Source organism: Anarrhichthys ocellatus, unplaced genomic scaffold (genome assembly GCF_004355925.1).
Source record: "Anarrhichthys ocellatus isolate YVR2014 unplaced genomic scaffold, GSC_Weel_1.0 scaffold27, whole genome shotgun sequence".
Classification (NCBI taxonomy): domain Eukaryota; kingdom Metazoa; phylum Chordata; class Actinopteri; order Perciformes; family Anarhichadidae; genus Anarrhichthys; species Anarrhichthys ocellatus.
This window is the reverse complement of record NW_022280057.1, coordinates 4,951,224-4,973,910: the sequence shown is the minus strand read 5'-3', so window position 1 is coordinate 4,973,910 and position 22,687 is coordinate 4,951,224. Positions and strand designations below refer to the sequence as shown.

At 40.9% G+C, this 22,687-nt stretch overlaps 1 protein-coding gene across 1 annotated transcript in view; it reads left to right on the top strand.

Annotated features, from left to right (window-relative positions):
- Nucleotides 1-6,126: 6,126 nt before the first annotated feature.
- Nucleotides 6,127-22,687, top strand: part of ahnak (AHNAK nucleoprotein) — a 19,431-nt gene continuing 2,870 nt past the window's right edge. Inside the window, 6 exon segments of the mRNA XM_031862665.1 lie at nt 6,127-6,388; nt 13,691-13,754; nt 18,654-18,711; nt 18,868-19,024; nt 19,131-19,348; nt 19,463-22,687. The exon segment at nt 19,463-22,687 is cut by the window's right edge and continues 5 nt beyond it. Coding sequence (XP_031718525.1) covers nt 18,868-19,024; nt 19,131-19,348; nt 19,463-22,687 — 3,600 coding nt within the window. The 5' untranslated portion in view covers nt 6,127-6,388; nt 13,691-13,754; nt 18,654-18,711.

Sequence of the window (22,687 nt, the reverse complement as noted above, 5' to 3'; positions counted from 1 at the left end):
TTCCCTTGGATCAATGATTCAAAACAGTTAACAGTGAGAGATTGTCAGACACTGTACAGAAAGGGATCACATGGTGGGCTGTCATATGCACACACAGAAGTATCTGTCTCTACATGAATGTGTCAAATCCAAGGAGTTTCCAGGGACTGACATGTTGAAACAATTGGGCATCAGTAATACACCTAAAAGTAAGCTTGTAGCGTAATTACTCTGACTGCACATTGTGACGGCAGGCCAAGACTTGTGAAAGGTGTTCCCAGCATCTGTTTAGATGAGTCGAGTGTGCAGACATGAAAAGAACGGGTGGGGAATCATCTCTTCTAAAATATCAAAAAAAAACAATCACAAACAAAGTAGCGCAAAGTTCCTCCCTACATTACCAACATCTTTGTGGCATGTGATATTTATCCATACACACACAGAGCATTGCTATGGAAACACCCCTGGAAGTACCTGCCCCCTTGCTTATTATGTTGCTATAGCAGCCATCCCAGAATAATTTTCTCTGTCTCTGTCCCTCCCTCGTGTTCGTGACTCACAACTTGCAGTGGAAACCACAATTCATCTGTCTTTCATTCCCCTTTTTTTCCCCCCTGTACATTCTTCTCTGTACCAAAGGATCAGCTCGCCTCTCTGAATCATCGACGTGTGCGTGAGGGAGCACGCAGGCGCTGTGGGCGGATTCTAAAATGATTACCAATGATGAGTTACTATGGTGAAGGCAAATATCAGGCGGGGTGACCTGCGTGTTTGCAAGATAGTGTCGGCTATCTTGAGTACGGCACACTGTCGTTAGCTGACTGGGATTTCTTTGTAGTTGTAATCTCGCCATGGCTACGCTCTGCTCTCGGTTGTTACTTTAGGTCCACTTTGTTTCGAGAGGTTGCAATTTCTGGTCTGCTTACTCACGGGGCTCCAGGCACAGGGATAGCACAACATCACATGTTGCATATGATGCAACACATGATGCATTTGGTAATTAAGTTAAGTTAACTTTTTGCACATCATCTCTCTTTTGCTTTAGTTCCATTGTCCCTAACTCATTTTCCAAGAGGATGAAGAAAATCCAATTATCTGTGCTAATTAAATTAAATTAAATTGGATTTCTAAAACAGGATGAGGCCAATCCATAACTTTCACAGCAAATTAGTGAGGAATTTTCCTATTATATTCAAAGCTTCACTGGTCTCAGTATAAGCAAATAAAGAATGGAAGGAAGAGCCAGTGATGTTTGACTACAGTTAACAGTTTAAATTTTGTTCAAATATGTGTTGAAATTGTTTCTGGCAAAATGAAATTAAATAACGTAAAAGTAAGCAGCAGAATGGCCCCTTTCGCCATTTTATTGTTATATATTATAGGATAATTATATTTAAGCATAAAATATACGCAGACTTTCTTTGTTGTTGCAGTCTGAGGTGGAGCGAATGAAATTTAAAGATTAGTGAAAGGTTGAGTTTGAAGATGGGTGTGGTCAGAGCGAGGCCACTGATAGTAGGGGGGTGGTAAGAGGAGAGAAGGGACCATTGACCCCATGGCCTCTACTTTGATTTGAAGACATTTTTATCTCAGCAATGCGGTCAATAAATTATAGATTCAAACAGTCAACTGATTTGTAATCCACTGTGTTTTTGTTAATCATTCACATATAAGAGATACAATATAACACTGTCACAGGAATAGTTTGTCTTGTTGCATTTATTGAGTTAAGGACTCTGAGTTTAGAGAGCCGATGCTGCAGGTGATCGATCACACTTAACTTACATTCGTCAATATCTTCATACAAGAGAAGCTGGTGTGTTATTTTTTAGGATTCCCTGTACATGTGAAAAAGAGTTCCTATCTCAATGAATCTATCTGGTTGAATATAGGACACAAGGTCAAGTGCAATTGAAATGAACAGTAACACCAAAAGTAAACAGCAGTCGGAACATATCGCTCATACTGTAAATCGCCTTTTTGACTCAACTTCAGCAATAGCACATTTATTCGTTTATGTGGAGCACAAGTTGAATCTGTAGTACACTTGCTTTGACATTCTTCAACACTGACAATGCCTCTTTGACATTCTTTATCTAGTCACAACATTGACAATGTTGCATTGTGTGAAAAATCTAATGAAATTGGTATACAAAGAACTCTTCCATCTGAACACAATATGATATGTGTAGTGAGTCCCTGCTTTTATTGCTGATCTTGACAATGACCTTTTAAGTTAAATGGCATTTTTAAGTGACCACAAATGCAGCAAACAAGATCAGTTTCAGTGAATGCAGGCCATTTGAATGGGCTTGTTGTTTATGTAAATCGGCATTTTGTTTGTTAAACTATACAGTTATTGGTTACACATTACAGTACTCTCGCAATAAATGTTGTTTTAGTCACCTTAGTAAATATGGAAAAAAAGAAAGATAAGAAAAGGGAGACAAAGAGCAGCGAACATTGAGTTACATTCTCAAATGTATTTTGGCATAAAACCCTTCTATTGTATCTCATGTTCTCACAAATTATCTTGATGACTCATACCACCGAGGCCATGTGCCATGTACACTGTGTGCATTGTCTGAATTTAGGACAGAACTTCAGCTGACAATTGTGACACTTTGCCAGTGTAAGACATGGGTTTTCTCTCTTTTCATCGCATTCCTAACCTTTTTCAGCTATCTACAAAACTATTGTTTATTTGTTTGGGTTAAAAACTGTTGAGAGTGTGTTCAGATAGTCCCTTGTGTCTGATTAATCCTGCATTACGCAATAAAATGGGCAACTTCCACCCATCTGACTCTCATGCCAATAATGGGCTGTTGCTCAAGGATAGAATTTAAACCATTATTATATCTAGGTGTGGTGTCAGTTTTGCTTAATTGTATCACAAGTTACAGTTCTGCTCAGTGGCCAGTGCCATGTGACTTCCCTTATCCTGCGGGAGACATTAATCATACACACACAGTCACAAATACACAAACAAGCATACACAGACACACACAGACACACACACACACACACACACACACACGCACGCACACACACACATTTTAACAGTCCATCCCCATATAATCCTTTGATTTTCCTCTCCTCGACAGTCTGAGCTGCCTTGTTTTCATTGTAGTCATGGGCCGTGAGTCATCGAGCTCTGAGCCAAGCTATTTGCGCTGGTTCACACTGGCTGACACACCTAGGACCAGGAAACACCCATTCTCACATATTCTTGTATTCAACTAGAATGACCTGCCACAAAGTGGTGAAAGTAGGGTTTCAGTTTGTTTAAACATGCCTTGCATGTGTGCAAATGATCTAATTTGTTGTTGTGTATTTTTGTCCCTATTGCACAATCCACATTTTAGTTCCTAATCTTGATCCTGATCTTCAACTCCTGTTGTGGATTGACTTAGCTTTAATACACAACAGGTGAATCAATAAGTATTCAGGCTGTTTATCAGATAGTCACCTCATCAGTGTAAGAATGAGCTTTTAAGTTACAGTGAAGGTTCATCAACATGGTCATTCTGAGTAGTAAAGAACGTGCAGAAGTGCCAGTGTGTTATTTGACCTTAAAGTTGTTGAGTAGCACACAAGCCTACCACTGTTTACATGTGCACACACTATAGGATACCTTGAGCTGGAACTGTTCTTCAAAGGCAACAATGGCCACACCTCAGTGGCAAAGATTCAAACGTGTGGAACTGAGCAAACCGGTGCAGTAGCAGGACACTTTGTGTACATATTATAATCATCCTTTTCACCGATTAATCCACATGGTTGAAAAGTACCAGATGGTTTCTCTAACATGTGGACAATATAAATGATCTCTGTAGTCAATGAAGTGAAATGTAATGTCATGCATGTTGTCCACCTACTCATTCACAGAATAGGATCTAAGAACTTTCCGAGCCCTACGGTAATGTGAAAAGCATTGTTTATACAAAACGCGGTTGCAGTCCAAAGAGTAAAGCAATGCCACTCTTGCAAACAGTTCTTTAAGATCTGAGTTTATTTTGCACATAGAAGGGATTACTTCTTCACTTTTATCTCAGCATGCTCACAATTACAGACAAATACACACATGCACGCACATCTTTTTGAGGAGGAACTGCACCCTGTGTTTGATACAAAACAAAATCAGAGCTGTCTTGACTTATGGTGGTGTAATGTGGTAATATGTGTGCGCGCGCATGTATGCTTGTGTGTGTCTGTATGCCACTCCCTGTTCGGTCTTTGCAAAGCCACGCAGTAACTTCCTCTGTGTCTACTCCTTGCATGCTTGCTATTTCACCTCACTAAGCATGGGTGTGACATGTACAATGATGAAAGGGTGTTTCAAAGACACTGAACATTGGTGTGAGAAATGAATATATCCTAAATAATTTCTAACCAGGGTGACTAAAGTAGCTAAACCGAGTTAAAAAAAAATAGAAATTCTGTTCTGCTGCTTAATTGCCAGTAACAACACTTAAGTACCACAGTCTACAGTTTGCTAGCTAGCAGTGGTGTACTGGCCACCTGGCATGCCAGGACAAATCCCTGTGGGCTGTCCCATCGGTGGGTCGGTGGACTATCAAAGAATCCATTAAGTTTTTGCCAGCCATCCAGCGCTGTCTGCCTTCTTACCGGCCCTGTCTGTGTGCACTACTGCTGCGGCTGTTAGATGGTGGATACATTGTTTTGAGCGTCACAACCTACCGGAATGACATGTTTCAGAATCAGAATTGATAACATTTTAAAAGTCCTCAACCTTTCTCTTCTGCTTACTAGTAGCAACGTAGCCCTTCTCAGTTAGCTTAGTGTTAGCGTGAACCCTCTACAGCACCGGGCTTCCCTTGATTGCACTTGACTGTTATGTTCATGTCCTTTCCTTTGATAAGGTGTAGGTAATGGGAGTACACCCATTTTTAAAATGTAGACTGCAGACTCTGCAGCCATCTCAGCCATCGAATTTTGGCATGAGGATAATATACTGTAATAATATCACCAACATCCTATTAGTAATGTGTTGTATTACTTTGCTACTGTTTGTTGCTGAAAGCAATGTGTTACTATAAGGTGTTACTTTTGTAACTTTTGTGCTTTTGTAAGCATCACGCCCAACACTGGCAGCAACGGCATAAACATCATCATTCAGTACATCAAAGCAGTAAGAGGAACTGTACCATGACTATGGCGCCTCACTCTTAAAACAATTTTCATGTGACTCTGGTTATTACAAAAATATGCAGGGGAGAGAGTATTCAAAATCTTGGACATGACCGAAATGAAGTTATTTATATATAAAACATGCAGCTCTTAGAATTCAGTAAGACTTAATTCAGCGTGGGCATTGTTAAAACAAAAAACTTAGAAAATCCTGTCTTGTAAATACACACTTTGCCTTTTGAATGTAAGTAAAGGACGTACTCCTGAGTCATTTTTTGTTAATGATAACTTTGTGTCAGTTTGTCTGCAGTAGTTTAAACACTGTAATAACATGTTTATGCCATTGTCCAGCATATCACATTGTGGTGCGTTACTCTGTGTATTTTATTCTTACTCTGAAATGTGAAACAAAAACTGATGAAAAACGATTTCAAATGCAAGAAGTGAAGAAACGAAGACACAACTGGTTTTGACTGCTACACTGATCACTGTGTAAGCATTTATGCACGGCAGTTAAAGTCTGCTGCTGATCAGTTGGATATGAGGTGAGTCACATTCCTTAAATTAGCTTAAAACACTCAACATGTACCTTCCAGTTTTTATTGTTATTGGCAGCAAAGATGAATTACAAAATATGCAAAGCTACCCTGCTTGAATAATATATTATATGACTCAAACAATATCTTGTCAGTCAGTGCTAGTTGCTCACTTTGATATTATAAGTACTTTTGATAAAAGCAGTTTTAAAAAAGCTGACTGCTGGTAAAAGTTTAGTGATAAATGTATTATGGACATTTGATATAGTTATTTTATAGTAAATAACCTTTTCTCTCCATTTTTGTTTCAAGCTGAAGTTACTTTTCCTGTTGCCTGTCACCGGAGCCCTCTATCAGTGGGTGGTCCCACGGCTGCTGTGAACCACTCCCTCGCACTGATCCCCTCCCCTGACTTCCCCTCCTTCTGCAAACCAGGAGCCCTACCCATGCAGCTCCCTCTAACCACTCTGCACAGCCTAGAGGAGCAGCCACACGGAAAAAAAAAGTTTAAATCAACTCAGAGCAGTGGAGGGCGGGAGAGAGGGGGAAGAAAACGCCCTGGAAACTTGGTCTTGATCGAGAAATAGGAAAAGAGTGACAGAATCCTAACAACGTTGTGACGGGAAGAAGTGCTTTTCTTGGGCTGGGAGAAGAAAACAGGACAAGTTTTCAAGGATGCTCAAGCCGGAGTGAGGCTTCTTGGGCGCAAAGACTGCGCACAGGTAAAGATGCACTTTTTTTTACTTCTTTAGATTGAAGTTCATACTTTTTAAAAACTTTAAAAACGTTTGTGAACTTTGTTGCCAGCTGTGCTCTGCTTTAATATTGCTGATTGTTAATTTTGCTGAAAAATAGCAAATCCCTTATAATAACCTGGATTTAGTTTAAACAACTACGTTGCAAAATCCAACATTCTTGTAATATTCCAGGCAACTGCAGTGAGTGTGTGTAACAGTGGTACGTTTATAGTGACTCTGTCCTACTTTATTTTATGTGTTTAGCTTCTGTGGTAACCTTTAGGGTTTTTTTTTGTAAAGGTTTTGTGATAGTGATGTTTTGTATAAAGACAAAATTGATATCATTACTTATGTTTTTTTCTGTGGAACTGCAAAGTGGCAGTGATTTTGTGTGAATTTCATCAGAAGTTTATATACTGTGTTAAAATAGGGAAAGAAGTAAGAAGTGGGTGTGTACCCACAGTCGCCACATGAATGCAGAGGGCTTGACTGGAGTTGCGCACTTTACTGTTCTTTTAACTGCGCACAAAGGTTGTTAACCAAGGTGCATGTGAGTGCTGAACCCACTGTTATAAAAAACATACACGGTATCTCCATATGATTTAAGTCAAGAAATGAGGGGTACCCAATATCACTACTTGTGTAGTGATTTGACTTTGAATACACGTAATCACTAGACTTTGGGAGAGTGAACTTTTTTTTTTACTGCACTAGAATATCGCACACAGTAGATGAAAGTAGAGTGGAGCTTAAAGATAAAAGAGTCGGGTACTTTTATAAATGTTATTGTTTAGGTGTTTCTCTTATCTGTCCAACGACTTTTTGCTAAGACCGTGAAGTTTAGAAAGTAATTCTCTATGAACGCGTGCAGCAAGCTTGGGTGTGGATTCCTCCCTTTCACCTCCCTCCACCCCTGCCTTTTCCCCCTCCCTTCCTTCTTGCTTTGCTGTCTCCTCACAGAGGCACACCCTGTATAACAAAAAAAAAGATACATGCTGCAGACTTCTGTCGCAATGGGTCCCTCTGAATCATACAAAGTTTGCACAATTAACAGTACTGATCATAACCTTTTCTCTGCATATCGACTGTGTTGTAGGGTGTTGTATTATCAGCCATAGGGAAAAATGAACAATTAATATATGGGCCTTTTTAACACAGTCTGCTTTTGTGGAATGCTGAAAACATGTATGAAGGTTGTTGATATGACATAAATCAGTTTTTGAACAAGGCCTTTCCCAGCTAGCGTTACGTAAGAGAAAGTTGGCAACTATCACTGCTGCTTTGTTCTGAGAATTCTCATGACTTACTTTTTAATATTTCGGATGAAGAGAGATTTCTCTGTCTTTCTTTTACCTTGGGTCTCCTAACCTGGGCGCACGGCCAGGGTGTGCAGGGGAGGAAAGAGGGGGTGCGGGGAGGAGAAGGAGGGAGGAAGACAGGGAAAGAGAGTCAAGGAGTGAGTAAGTGAGGGGGGATGGGCGGGGTGAGGAGGGGAGTAATGGAATGTAGTGGTTTGGAAAGACAAGCTAATTGAAACCAGGTTTGAGGCATAGAGGGGGAGCTTAGGCTTGGCACTTTTGGAGAAAGAGAGAAACACATTTTATCGGCCCAAAAACGTTGTGTAATATACATTTTTCTGCCTGACTTGCGTACATAGTATTAGCGGCACCTTTCCAGGTGTGGTTCAAACCAGAATCATCACATATAGTCTCGTTTGATGTATTGGTTCATGTTGAGGAAAAAGTTGTGGGAAAAAAAACGACCAAATGTAATCGTTTGTCGAATCTCGATTGAATGTCAAATGTCTTAGTGTGGAGTTGCTCCACTGCTCCCTCTTGCCACACCCAAAAATAATTTCAGTGAGTGTTAGGGAGAGCTGCTTTTTGCTCCGCTCTGCACAATCTTGTCGACATTGCGCACTTAACTCATATTGAGGGTCTCACAGTTGTACATGTCTGGCATTTCTCAAATTGGTCTTGTCAAGGTGATTGATTGTGACTGCTTGAGCAGCCAAATAGTGACACAGGGCTAAAAGGCATTTGGGTTGTAATTTAAGCTGTTTACTGTTCTTAGCATTTAAAAATGACATGCTTTACTTGGGGATAAAAAACATATTAGTAAAGGTGCAGATTTATTGCCGGAAGGGGGTGGATCAATACAAACATTTGAGAGCTAAACCTGTCATAACTGGTTCCAGACTACATTGCAGCTAAAACGCTTGTCCGTTAACAGCCTTATCTTGACCTGGGGGCCGATACTGTTTGTCAGAACAGTGTAGAGGCTATTTTACATTGACACTTGACGTAATGTCTGACATTTTCAGTTCCAAAAACCGCACTGTGAAGAAGCTTAATTGCTCAGTCATTGTAGCCAACACTGGCGGTGCACAGGGCCAGTCATGCCGATTATGATGCAGCTGCCACCCATGTGACAAGCAGCATCTGTACTAGCCATAAGGACATGCCTCCTGACTGTTTGGAGTCTGAGCACAATTATGTTAAGATACTTTTTACAGAAGCACTATCAATTCTTGACAGGCAGTACAGGCGAGAGTGTTGTTACTCAGCCGTGCCAGCGTGAAACGGAAAGAAACTGGTCTCTATCACACTTCCTCTACCATTTCCTCATGGGCTTGTTGAGCGGGTGGTTGGAAGGAAGGAAAGCAAGGAAAGGCAAAAAAGGAAGTTGGATGTACTAGTGAATACTCAAAAAGAAGGGAGAGTGGTTGCAATAAAACTCGAGTTCATTTAGAAGCAAAGCTCGGCTTTCGGACATTATGCAGCAGACTCCCTGAGGGATTGGTTGAATGAAACAACAGCAAATATGTAGATCCGCAGTTGTTCCAGTGAGGGAAGTTTGTTTTGTCATACAGCTGCAAATCAACAGCAAACTGCAGTGTGCAATTCAGTTGTGAGTCTTTCTAGGCAATCCACCCAGCAGCCACTCCCTTCTCGTCCATCCAGTGCCTGTTTGGAACATTTCAACGTGTCCTCAGTATGCTCACCTATGATTAGCATTACTTGCCTTGTTTTGGAGGAATAGTGATTTGAAAAGTACGATGGGACAGTCATCATAAGTTACGCACAAAGCCTCTGCAAGTCACACCCATGCACAGGCTTGCAATTCAGACTTATTGTAGCTTTAAGCTTGGTGAGATTGATGCAATCATGGGATTTAGAAAGGGTGTGAATCATTTTTCTCATAAGCCGATAACTTTCACCACTTCTCTGCCAGACAGTTAATTCTACAAATCCATCCAAAAACGATCAATCTCACATGACTACCTGCTCTCCACTAATTTTATGACCTACACCCCAACCCTCCAAAAAGCTGTTATGTTGCCCTGCGTAAGGAATGACAAAAACTCTCTTTGGAATGGGGCAGGGCGATAGGGCTCGGAATGTAAATTCAGAAATACATTCAGCTTTGTTTATGTTTTCTTTATCTGCCACAAGATACTCAAGAATGGCACGTCATCACAATCCAACACTCACTTGCTCTAAACAACTCGGCACTACTGTGGTGTGGTCTAAATGCTAAGTATGAATACATACTAACGCTGTGCTTATGCTTCAAGCTCTAAGGAAGTCTATATATATATTCTGCTGCTACGGTTGCCATCTAGCCCTCCTCTTAACCTTCTTGTCTCCTGCTCCATGAATGGACTTGCATTTGTTCTTATTTAAACAGCAGCTGCTGATGACAAACTAAAACGAGTTGAAGTTGGGCAGTTATGTGGCTTGGCCAATAAGGTTGTTATGGATGTCTGTAAATCTCACTTGATATCTTATTTTTGTGGCGGAACTGTGTGAACTTCATTGTCCTCTCTCTCTCTCTGGTGTAACTGTTTATGCCACTTTGCATCCTAAACTCAGTTACCTAAACTCAGCTTGTCATCGTCCTATTTTTTACTGTTAGTTTCTCAATGTTGGCTCTGAAACTGCCCACAGGCACCAGCCCAGGATCACTTCACATTTGAGAATCTCATCTATAGCCACAGTGGTTTGTTAAATGTTTGCAAAAATCTTACTGTTGTTTCTTTTGTATTGGCCAATATTACATATAGTGTCTCACTGGGATGTACAGGCCCACAACGGCAACAGTTTGTAATGCAGCCTAAGTCCATGAGAAGACAAGGAAAAACTGCCCTGAAAACATTGACGCATAAGGAAAAAATGAAAGAAACCCTGGGAGAGGAAATTCAAAGTGAGATCCTCCCTGCTTGGATGTCTAGGAGCGTGATAGAGAATAATGAGTAATTATAGGAACCATGATTTATCCGGTATTGCCTCATATAACATAGAAGAGTTATTGTACTATCCTTTTGTGAAAAATGATGCTAAGAATATAACTTACATGAAAATCAAGACATAGTTGACGCTGAGCGCAACCCTTGGTTCACTTTGTGATCTCGTAAAAGCAAGAGAACAGGATTTTAAGAGTTTTCTTCAGTTTTTCCATTCTGTGCGTAAATCCTGCCAGAATCACAATAGTTTAATCAGCAGCAGGCCAAGTTGGCATCAGTGGGCAGGCTTTGGTTTATCTAGGACTTGTGGTTTAGTTGAGGGCTGTGTGGACTACGGAGTGCAGAAAAGAACCATTTATTTTGACGTGCATTCCTTTTATACGTGTCACACATGCATGTCCTATCTGCGTTTTTGAGGAAAGTCGGGGGGGGGGGGGGCTGCTGTGTCTCTTTTGGTATTTGTTGTACTTGCTCTGTCAAACTACAATAGCGAGAGACTAACAGGGAGTTTATTCTGTTTTGACAGCCCAATTGATTTGGTCACTGCTTGTCTCTCTCTTTCTCTCTCTGCACTGAGGCCTTTTTAGTCATAATCGAATCACTCACCAGCATCACTGTGCCTGATTCACTTACAATTGAGCTTTAATCATTGTCACACTGCCCCTGTTTTCTGTTCGCCAAATTGATTAGATTTGGCAATCAGCATGATGGATTGACTACAGACACTTTGATCAGTTTTTAGTGTACTGGGACCTACTATGCACACAAGTCAAACTGTGCAGGTATGTGCCCTCATGGCATAGAAGAAGACACAAGGACTGGGAATGGGTGAGGTGTAGAGTGTTGTTTTTTGCATCTACTTGGTGCACAGGCGGAGCTAGCTAAAACGGTGATGATGGTGACGTGGATGGTGAAAATGGGATCCAGTGTTACTTCTCAGTGTTCTTTTAAGAGTGTGTATTTTAGGGTGCCTCTAAATGTGCATATCTGACTGAATGTGGTGTTCTTGTTTATTTGAGCAGAACCTGGAGGTTGGGGGTGATGGCAGGGGGTGGGCACTCAGGCAGGGTGCAGGGTGGGCGGCATAGAATGAGGCTGGAGTCGGGAGAGAAAGAGGACATTTCTTTGGAGTTAGTCACTGTGGGGAGAGGCTGGGCTCCCTTCCAGCTGGCCTGACGGCTCTATCAAAGAATGTGTGTGACTGGAGGCCTGGGTGGGGCTGTGCACTGAGATGCTCCCTCTGCAAGCAGAGCACAGGGGCAAAGCGACGTGATCCACCTCGTGGAATGTGACGCGGTATTTCTACTATTCAACATGGAATGTGTTTTTATTGGCTTTCGCAACTGTAGGTGACCACACTTCACCTTACTGTGCATGCCTGCATGTGTGTTTAAGTGTGGCCTCAACCAAGGTATTGAGAACAGAAGGTGTTTTCTATCTTTTGAGTCATGTATCTGGAAGTCGTCACAAATCACATTCATCAACAAATCTCACAAAATAAGTCATAAGCATCTCTTTCACAGAGATCTCAGATACCCTTTATCTAATTTAGTTTTTAGCACTCGTGATCCAGCTAATTATATCTCACATTACCTTTAGTAATTTAACAGATTCTTGACAAAAATCAGCCTTTTTTTTTTCTGTCAGCCCTTTATCTGAACGACTCCCAACATGGCTGTCTGATTAATATGTCTCTGTAACAAGAATATGGGTTAGAGAGTGTACACAGCTGCTCTGTCGCAAATTTCCCTACACAAACATGACAACCACAAACTGGCTGGCATTTGTCTCAGCTATGTCCCATCTATTTCAGTATAGGGCCCGTTGAAAAAGGTAATCAACAACCCATTCTTAGGCAAACCTTTGGCAACCTTAGGCAAGCGTTTTACAAGCTTTGTCGCTTGGTTTAAGGAGCATGTTTGCTCTCTGTCGCTCTATAGCATTTAGCATTTAGCATCTTATTCAAAATTAGACTGTTTAGAAATAGGTTCAGAGTCTTGCAAACACAGTCATTTGGCATATGTTTCCCAGAGTATTGAGCAATTTAATTTGAACATGGGGGGCTGGGGAGGCGAAGGTTAATGACGGGGTTAGAGAACCTGTCTCTGAAGAATTTGTCTGAGGGACATGTTCCCACTGGTAGACGCCTGTCTGTACACACATCAAGTCTGGTTCTGTTTGTACTGGGACTGACAAAGAGAAGGCTTTGTTTCGCAATATGCCGATGGGTTGTAGCAATAATCCTTGTTAGTCTGGTAAGAGTTTGAGCTAGTCACAGTGGGTAAAAGTGAGATTGACTTGGTATGCAGGATGACACTTGAAATCTAAATCATGATTATAGTCACAACATTTTGAATTGACATATTGGCTTTTGTAGCTGCCCATTCCTGTTGTTATACTACAGTGGTTTATTCACCTTGGCAGTGCAGTCTTGTCTCACAGTCATCTCTCAAGCAATGAAACTAGAGCAGAGGAATTTACAGGCATATTACATGTCCTTTTAAAGTTCCTCTTGAAGTGGATTGGCTACTTTTCAACTCTCAATTTCAAATTGCATCAAACTGAACTGGATCCTGGATAAATACTGTGTTAGTGTGTCCGTCTATCTTCTCTTCTGTAGAAGTGAGGGCCACAACAAACAAGTAGCTGGATTTATTTACTTAAAGGAAGTCGTTTTTCTATATTTACTTGCCAGGGTCAGTGCTTCTACTTCTGTTGGTTTAATTATTAAAGTCTCTGAAGGCTCGGGTTGGTTATGGGCAGGACCATTGAGCATTTACACAAAAATGCCATGAGTGAACCCTGGATGTATGTGGCTTCATGTGTCACGTTGGGAAACACAACTTAAACCAACAGTGACTTGTATGTGAGGAATATGCTTTGCTATCTGTCAAACATGAGTCTGTTATGCATGATAAATTGGCTTCTTTTGTATTACCCATGCTGACGGTAAAACGTATTAACTTAATGTTCTTGTTATTTAAGACATTTTTAATCATGTTATTTAAATCCCAATCCTGTTTTTGTCCCTCTGCCAACAGAAGCCAAGAATTCAAGAACCACAGCATCAGACTGAAGGCCTTGGCCTTGCTTGAGCAATCCAAGGTAAGTGTCCTTAGACATGATGCAAGTGTTCCACGCATCTATTACTGGTTACGTAACTGAAAGAAAACATTTCTTATCACCCATCACTCCAATCCAAGGCCATCTAGTCAGTGTCACCTTAGAACAGACACCAAACTTCTGTTGGAATGTTTGTTGCAAAGCCTCCTTTGAACCTGGAAGGTCATTCCACCACCATTCAGCTGTGAAAGGCCTGCCTTGTGGAAACCTGACACTTAGCTGCTTCTGCTCCCGGTGCCTCCTCTTTGTAGCCCTCCTTCCTCCCCCAGACACCACCTGTTCCGCTAAAAACCCTTTACCCTTCTTATGAAACAAATCAAAGGCCTGACAAGCCCATACTGTTTTAACTGTTTGAAGTTGGCAGCTGTGGACAATTTATTCCTGAAGAGTCGAAGAATAGCATGAGAAGCTATACCAAACCCAAAACGTATGCAAGCCAATGACAGGCTGTAAGAGAGGCGCATCCAGAAAAGCTCTGTGGTTGCACTCTAGTTAACAGAAGCTTTTGTCTGTCTGGTTGTCCTCACATCCCCCCTTGCTCAAGACACATACCAGGCCATAATAAAACATGATAGATAAACAAGCTCATCTGTTTCCCTCTGCCCTCCTACCTCCATGCCATCCTTTCCTTTCCTGCTTCTTGCAAAAATCGAATTTTGTTTGATGTACAAATATGCATTTTATGACATCATTAATCATGGACATGTGATGTCACATCGTGGACATGTGACATCACAAACATCAATCTCAGTCAGCGAATGAAAGAGAAAGAATAGAGGACTGGCTGATTCTCATGTTGCCTGACTGCTTTGAGTCACAGACTGCCTGCGGTCTTATGATCTCAAGAACAGAGGCTTACTTATTTAGCATCTGTTTACAACACAATTCATTTCTAATCATATGATCTTTGTCAAGTTAATTGTTTCTCTGTGCTCTATTTCCAAAAGAGGTTATGCTATGCAAGGGCCTATTTTAAGCTTGTCTTAATAGAGGGATTCTTATACTTGCGACTCATAAAGAATGAAAACATAGAGTGAAGCATGTATTTACGATGCCCTCTAGTTGTTGTAAGCTGCTGAAGAGACTCTTCATTGATAGCCCTATTTTCGAACCTTCATTTCCACCCATCTCTTACTGTTAACTTATATGCTTACATTTCACAGGGCAGTTTCACAACCATTCCTCTTCCTTTCTCACTTACTATCTCGCTTACTTTCATTTTTTTTACCATTTCCTCTTCTTTCCATCTCTCTCTCTCTCTCTCTCTCTCTCTCTCTCTCTCTCTCTCTCCCTCTCCAAGTTCCTTCCTTCCCTCCTATATTGCTGTGAGCCTCATCTCCTCACTGCGGCTTGCTGCCAGAAATATGTCAAAGCTTAGAAATAAGGACAGCTCAAATAGTTAACTCGTGGTACAATGTGAGAAAAAAAGAAAAGAAGTTGAAATATGGAAGGTAATTATGCATGGAAATAGAGAAAGTAAGAGGGTTGTGTCCTAAGGTTATACCTGTGAGTGAGAGATTGAAGATTGAATAAGAACAAAGTTTTCTCTCCCTTGCTCTTGGTTTTATTTTTGTAAACACATGGGTGTTGCCTTCCACTTTCCTCTGTGAGATTTTATTTTTCAAAAAGATTCTAGCCAATAATAATATGTACCTCATTTGAGAATGAAAATACTTCAAATCCACTGTCCTCCTCTGAAACTGAAGTTCTACAGTTTTGTGTAATGTCAACAAGTCCCAACAATCATGTGAAAGAAAAAAAGTGAGGAAACCAAGATCATGTGAAAAGTTTGTCAGCTATTCTGGTCTGTTTTCATTGACTGAATGAAGAGAGGAGGCGGGTATGTAAAATGAGCTGCATTGTGACCCATAGGGAAAACACAAATTCTTTTGGTTCAGTTTAAATGCTCTCGGCCTGGTTAAGATACTATAACTGGCAGTGTTAGTTGACCTAAGTGGAATTTGATCTTCATGAGTTAGTTGGGTAAAGCTGGGTTTGTGGAACTGCAAACTGCCTTGTTTGTCCCCTCCAGACACATTTCAGCTGTGTTTCATGCATATAATGTTATGGATACTGTAACGCTTGAGGTCTTGATAGATTTATGTTAATATTTTCAATCAAGTCACACTGACAGAGACAATGCGAAAGAGGGAGGAGGGAGAAGATCAGGCTGTAGATGCCTGCGAGTGGTTGGTGTCATATTTCGCATCAACACCATTCCTAACTTATTGTATTATCACTCTCGGTGGCCCTGGCTCTTGTTATTCAGTCCTGAGAGTGTGCAAAAGGCTATTTTAGAGAGCAGGCTTAATATTACCCCAAAGCATGACATGCCTTTTACAGTATTCCCAATAATGCAGAACCAGTCTATTTATTGACCTGCGTTAATTGGTGTATTGCTTGTTGTGTACCCTTGGACAGGGTGCAGCAAACTAGGGAGACCAGTTTGCAAACAATTTGGCATTCCAAACTGTTTGTTTATTAATGCTTTCCCACACACCCTAACTTTAAAAAAAAGAATGATGTGTTAATGGTTGAGATACAATTAGGTCGGGAGACAAACTGATCTCTAACTCACACACACGCACACACACACACACACGTCCACATTTACACAAGGAGCTACATGCACCTTTAAACATACAGCATATTGTTTGAAGTCCTAGTGAACTAGCCAAAACATCAGTGGCGTCCTTTCTTAACCTTCTCATTTGTTTAAAATACTATATATACTGGTAGTGTGGCGAGAGTGCCAGATGGCCGTTGACCGAGTAATGCTTAATATCGACACTTTTGAGCTGTTTCTTTATCTTTGCCTCAGGTTCCTCTTATTCCCAGCAGCTTGTTATCTTGCAGAGCAGTGTGGCAGCTTCAGTGAATGGGGAAGGGAGAGTTATTTACTGTGGTGCATAATAGTATGGAAAAATGTGTGTTTTTTCGGAATTATTTCTCAGATTGACATTTGCAAGACAATTTGCTCAGTTTTCCTAAAAAGAGAAAATCTAAATTATCCTTAAATCTTTTTTCTGATAACATGTAAATCCAGCTGTTGTAACAGTTTCTCATGAGTTTACATGTCTTATCTTGTTTTATTCACGTGTATGGGAATTAAATGATCACCCACGGCTTACTATGTACTATCTCAGCAATCCAACTACATGTCATCAGCTTAAATAATGGTCTTGAAGCAGGTCTGCTTATCTCAAAGGAAGACACTTGTATACCAAGTGGAAAAAGGCATGCATGAAGTGTGTAGCTGACCACCCAGAAGTTGTATTTTGCAATGCCCTGAATAAGTATGGTGTGGAGTGATAAAACTAGTAGAGAGCTTCTAGCGTCCGTTTCCAAGTTGGTCTCACGTTTTCATGTCCTCCCCATAAAAACGCATTCAAGCAGTTACCGCTATGACTCATATCCTGTTCGTATCCTGTCTTGTGCCATCCTGTGGATAGGCTTTTGCCAATTATTTCGGCTGATTACATGCAAATAGACAATTTGCTGAAACCTAATGAATGGCTGCATAGTCTGATGTGGTAAGATGCATCAGTCAGCAGCGGAATGATTCCCTCATTAAAATTACAGTGGTATTACAGTTTTGTCATGATGCAATATCATTAACCAAAAAACGTCTTTCAGTACCGTCAAATATTGACTGGCTGCTGTTAGTATAATTAGGTAAAATGTTCTAGCATTGGATGAAAACATAGCCCACAGAACAACCTTGCCTATTTAAATGAGACTATTTATGACAAAAAAAGTGATCAGTGCAAAAAATATATCACTTTGCACAATAGTTTAAACCAAATTAATGCAATGTAAAAACACTCAAACCAATGCTGACTAGGTAGAGACACATGGCTCAGACAGCTTTGTATAATTAAAGGTTTGGGTTGTGGAGAGTTTGGTAATAATGAAACAATGTTTTGTCTGATCCAAACAGCAGCATGTTTGAGGAGGCTGGGTTGAGACTGTTGTAAAAAAAAAACGTAATATCTTTGTGATGGTTGCAAATGAGTTTACTACAGCACGCATAGAGATAGAGTTATAGAAAAGCTAAACATGCCTGTAAGAAGCTTGATATGAACCGATAGAAATATGGTGAATTGTTACATTATTATTTGATTGTTCAAAGGGATTCTGTATTAATACCAGCAATATCTAGTAAAGTTGACTGACCTCATCCAGTAAGTAATATGACGTGCTTTTTTACCGCTGAGTAAACCTTAAAGGTGATCAACTTTGTGATGCAGTGGTAGTCATGAATAGAATTACCATATGGTCAACCTAGATTGAAACTGCTATGTAGCTGTCATTAATGAACAGAATAAGAACTTTGCTGGGCATTGTGTGTTTGAGAGCATTTAAAAATATGTACTTATTATTAGTATTAAACTACTGTTTGTGCATATGCATGTGTGTTAAAGAGAAGACATGCACCAACATACTTAGGTGTGATACTTTGTATGTGATACTGTGCATTTTCACACCGCTGTGTGTGTTTTCATAACACAAGGCAGCTTTAACCATCATTGTTCTCGCTATTGACATTGGAGCAAGGGTGTAGGCGCAGGATTGGGCTGTTTTCCTCAGGGCAGGGTGTGGTCTGACTCCAACGAAATTTGCAAAACACAGCATGCAGAGGAGGGAGGGAGGGGGTAGAGGCTGTGTTTTCTGGAAGGGTTTTACCACCACCTAGTGTTTGCCATTTGGTCCTACATGCCAAACCTATTCACGGTGGGGTGGGTAAATGTTAAATTTAGGATTCATTTTAAGGGTGAAAGAAGAACATTTTCTCTGGAATAAATTACTTTGTGAACATAAAGGGATGGATTGTACTCACAATTTTGTCTTAATGATTATTATTGTCTTTTTTTTGTGCAGGAAAATCAAGATAGAGTTTCCAACACACCAGGGCGTAAATAGAGTAAAGCAAAACAAGGTATTTTATAAAAGTCATAATAAATCTCTTGTACTTTCTATATATAATGTATACCTTGGTGAAAATACACTGTACACTGTGCATGTACTGTAAGTTCCTGCCAACTACCTTGTAATGTTTCTCTCAAACACGTTATTTCTATGGTTATGTTTGCAGATGGCTGAAGAGGAGGAAACCAGAGAGGTGCTCTTTCCAGATTGGGAGGGCCCAGACAAAACTGGCTTGACCATTGAACAGACAAGTGGAGGAGATATCTTTGTCAAGGAGGTGAAAGGAGAGTCACCTGCAGGACGGTCTGGAAAAGTATGTGAAGGTAGGAAATAATTTTATTTTCTCAAATCATGAAGTAATGTATGTCTCACCTACATGCTGACTAGTATTCTTAACAGATTTTTGCCCTGTCTCTACAAAATCCATAGGTGACCAAATTGTGGGTGCCACTATCTACTTTGATAACATGAGCTCAGAAGAAACAGCTGAGCTACTGAAGACATTGAACCACCACAAGGTTGGACTAAAACTACAAAACAAATCCCCTTGCTGCTCGCCCTTGAGCACACCGTGTCGTTCACCAGTCAGCACCCTCACATGGGAAGGGAAGACCAGGTTAGGAAGTTCCAGTCCAGACATCATCCTCGTAAGTTATTTTTTAAATTATATGATCACTGATTTGTTTGTGGGGCATCTATTGAACAAAATACATGTGATGATAACATTTCCATGTTGTACGTCTTACTGTATTTTTCTACAGAGTGGGGAGGATGAGGACTATAAGAGAATATTTTCAAAGAAGATTAAACCAAGGCTGAAGTCTGAAGACCTTGCAGAGGGAGTAGATGTTCGCACAGAGCGGCATAGCAGCACAAGCAACGATGGCAGCACAATTACGACCGTCACCCGCCGCATCACCACCTACACAGTGGATATGCCGGGTGGCATAAGTGAGCAACTTGAACTTTCAAACCCAGAGTTTAAGGGGCTAAGGCACGAATCTGGTGATGGCTCTCCTCGTAGACAATTCTTCCAAGGCAGCCCTTCAGGTAAAGTGGGAGCAGAAGAGGGAGTTTTTGAGTCAAGTAAGGTCTCTTACACTGGGCCACAAGTTAGCTCCACAGAGACAGGATGGGGCAGTGGGCCACAAGTTAGCTCCACAGAGACAGGATGGGGCAGTGGGAAAGTTCAGGTCACAACTACAAGAGAGGTAGAAAGTCCCAGATTTAAAGGACCTAGCTTTGGAGTAACAGAGGTTAAAGGCCAGAGAAGCTTTGAGATCTCAAGAGGGAGTGGGGAGCAAGGTGATGGCAGCATTCAGATGTCAGGAACAAGCATGACACTAAGAGACAGCACAAACGCTGGTAGTGGAGGTGTTACAATAGGAGGGTTGGGAGGTGCAGAAGTAACCTCAACTGATGAGAACGGAGGGTCAATTGGTCTTTCTTTACCAGGAAAAAGCATGCAGATTTTGACTTCATCCATGGATAAAACACAAGAGGGAAGTATTGACACCAGTTTAGGTGAGAGGACAAAGATGAAGGTATCTGAAACTACCATCAGTCACCCGCAGGCAAAGGGATCAGGCAGCAGATTAGGACGACCAGTAATAACAGTTGGCAATGTTTCCACAGGTTATTCCTCAGGGCCAGGCAAGATTTCGATGGCAGGTGACAATGTCAACATTAAGGGTTCAAAGTTAAAAGGTGAGGTTGATGTCAGCCTGCCAAGCACAAAGGGAGGAATAAAAGCACCTGGAATAGACACTGAAGTTCCAGGGCATAAAAATGAGGGGACTGTGAGTGGCACGAGCATTCAAACCAAAGTACCAATAAGTGATATCAAATACAAAATGGAAACGTCTGTTCTATCTTTATCTCGGCCAGATACAAAGGGTCTAGGGGTAGGGGGAAATATTGATTTAACAGTGGCAAAGACTGAGGGAGAAATGAAGTCACCCAAAATGGACACTGAAGTTCCAGCTATAAATATTGAGATGAAAGAAGGAGATTTAAAAATGCCTCAGATAAAGATACCATCATCTGGGGCCAAGGGAACAAAAGTTGATGTAAAAGCTTCTGGGGTTGACTTTAAAGCATCCAAAGTTAAAGTTGAAAGCCCAGATGTAAACATACAAGCTCCCAAAGTAAATATTGACCTTGAGGGACCTAAAGGTGGATTCAACCGTTCAAAATTTACAATGCCGTCCATTGATCTGAAAGGTCAGAAACTTGAAGGTGGTGTGGCTTTGTCCAGACCAAAGATTAAAGGAGACATAACAGCACCTGAAGTAGACATAAAAGGTCCACAGGTTGATATTGAATGTCCAAAAGGTGGATTTGAAATGCCTAAAATTAAAATCCCATCAATTGGCTTGAAAGGTCAAAAGGCTGAAGGTCCAGATGTTGCTACAAACCTTCCGAGAGCAAACATTGACATGAACGCACCCAAAGTTGACGTCAAAGGACCACAGGTTGGTATTGAAAGGCCAAAGGATGGATTTGAAATGCCTAAAATCAAGATGCCATCCTTTAACATTAAAGGTCAAGAAGTGGAGGGTCCAGATGTGGATCTAAAGATTGATGTGAAAGCATCTGATGTTGACATTGAAGGACCGAATGCAACACTAAAAGGAGACAAATTCAACATGCCAACCATATCAGGACCAAAAATCTCTATGCCAAATGTGGATTCCCATCTGAGAGGTCCAAAACTCAAAGGTGAAGTTGATGTGTCCGCTCCAAAGATAGAGGGAGACATAAAAACACCTGATGTTGATGTTAAAGTTCCAGAGGTCAATATTGAGTGGCCAAAGGGTGGATTTGAAATGCCTAAGATCAAAATCCCATCATTCGGCTTGAAAGGTGCAAAGGTTGAAGATCCAGATGTTAATGTTAACCTCCCAAAGGCGGACATTGACATTAAAGCACCTGTTGTTGACATTAAAGTGCAAAAGTTCGACATTGAAGGCCCTGATGTAGAAATGAAAGGACCCAACGTCAAGATAGCATCCGTAAAAGCACCAAAGATGGCAGATTTTGATATCAAACTAAAAGGTCCGAAGGTCAAGAGGGATGTGGATGTTTCAGTTTCAAAGATTGAAGCTAATCTAAAAGCTCCTGATGTGGATATCGAAGGAGCAGAAGTTGACATTGGAGGCCAGAAAGGTGGATTTAAAATGCCTAAAATCAAAATTCCATCATTTGGCATTAAAGGTCCAAAAGTAGAAGGTCCAGATGTCGATTTTAACATTCCCAAAGCTAACATTGATGTAAAAATGCCTGAAGAAGACATTGATGCTCCAGAAATTGACATTCGAGGCCTGGATTGTCCAGAGTTTGATATTAAAGGGCAAAAGGGTGGGATTGAAATGCCTAAAATCAAAATGCCATCATTTGGCTTCAAAGGTCCAGAAGTGGAGGTTCCAGATGTTGATGTAAACCTTCCCAAAGGCAACGTTGATGTTAAAGTACCTGATGTTGACATTAAAGGGCCGGACATTGATGTTGAAGGCCCTGATATAAAATTGAAAGGATCCAAATTCCAAATGCCATCAATATCAGGACCCAAGCTGCCCGAATGGGATTTGAGTCTGAAAGGACCCAAAATGAAGGGAGATTTCGATGTGTCAGTTCCAAAGATAAAGGGTGACATAAAAGCTCCCAAGATTGACATTGAAGGACCAGATATCGACATTGAGGGCCACAAAGGAGGATTTAAAATGCCTAAATTTAAAAGGCCATCCTTTGGACTGAAAGGTCCAAACGTTGAAGGGCCAGAAGTTGATGTAAGCCTCCCGAAAGCTGATATTGACATTAATGCTCCTCACGTGGATATAAAAGGACCAGATTTTGACATTGAGAGTCCAAGTGGTGAAATCAGAGGACCAAAATTCAACATGCCAAGCATTTCAGGACCAAAACCTTCCATGCCAGATGTGGATTTCAACCTGAAAGGTCCCAAAATGAAAGGTGATGTGGATATG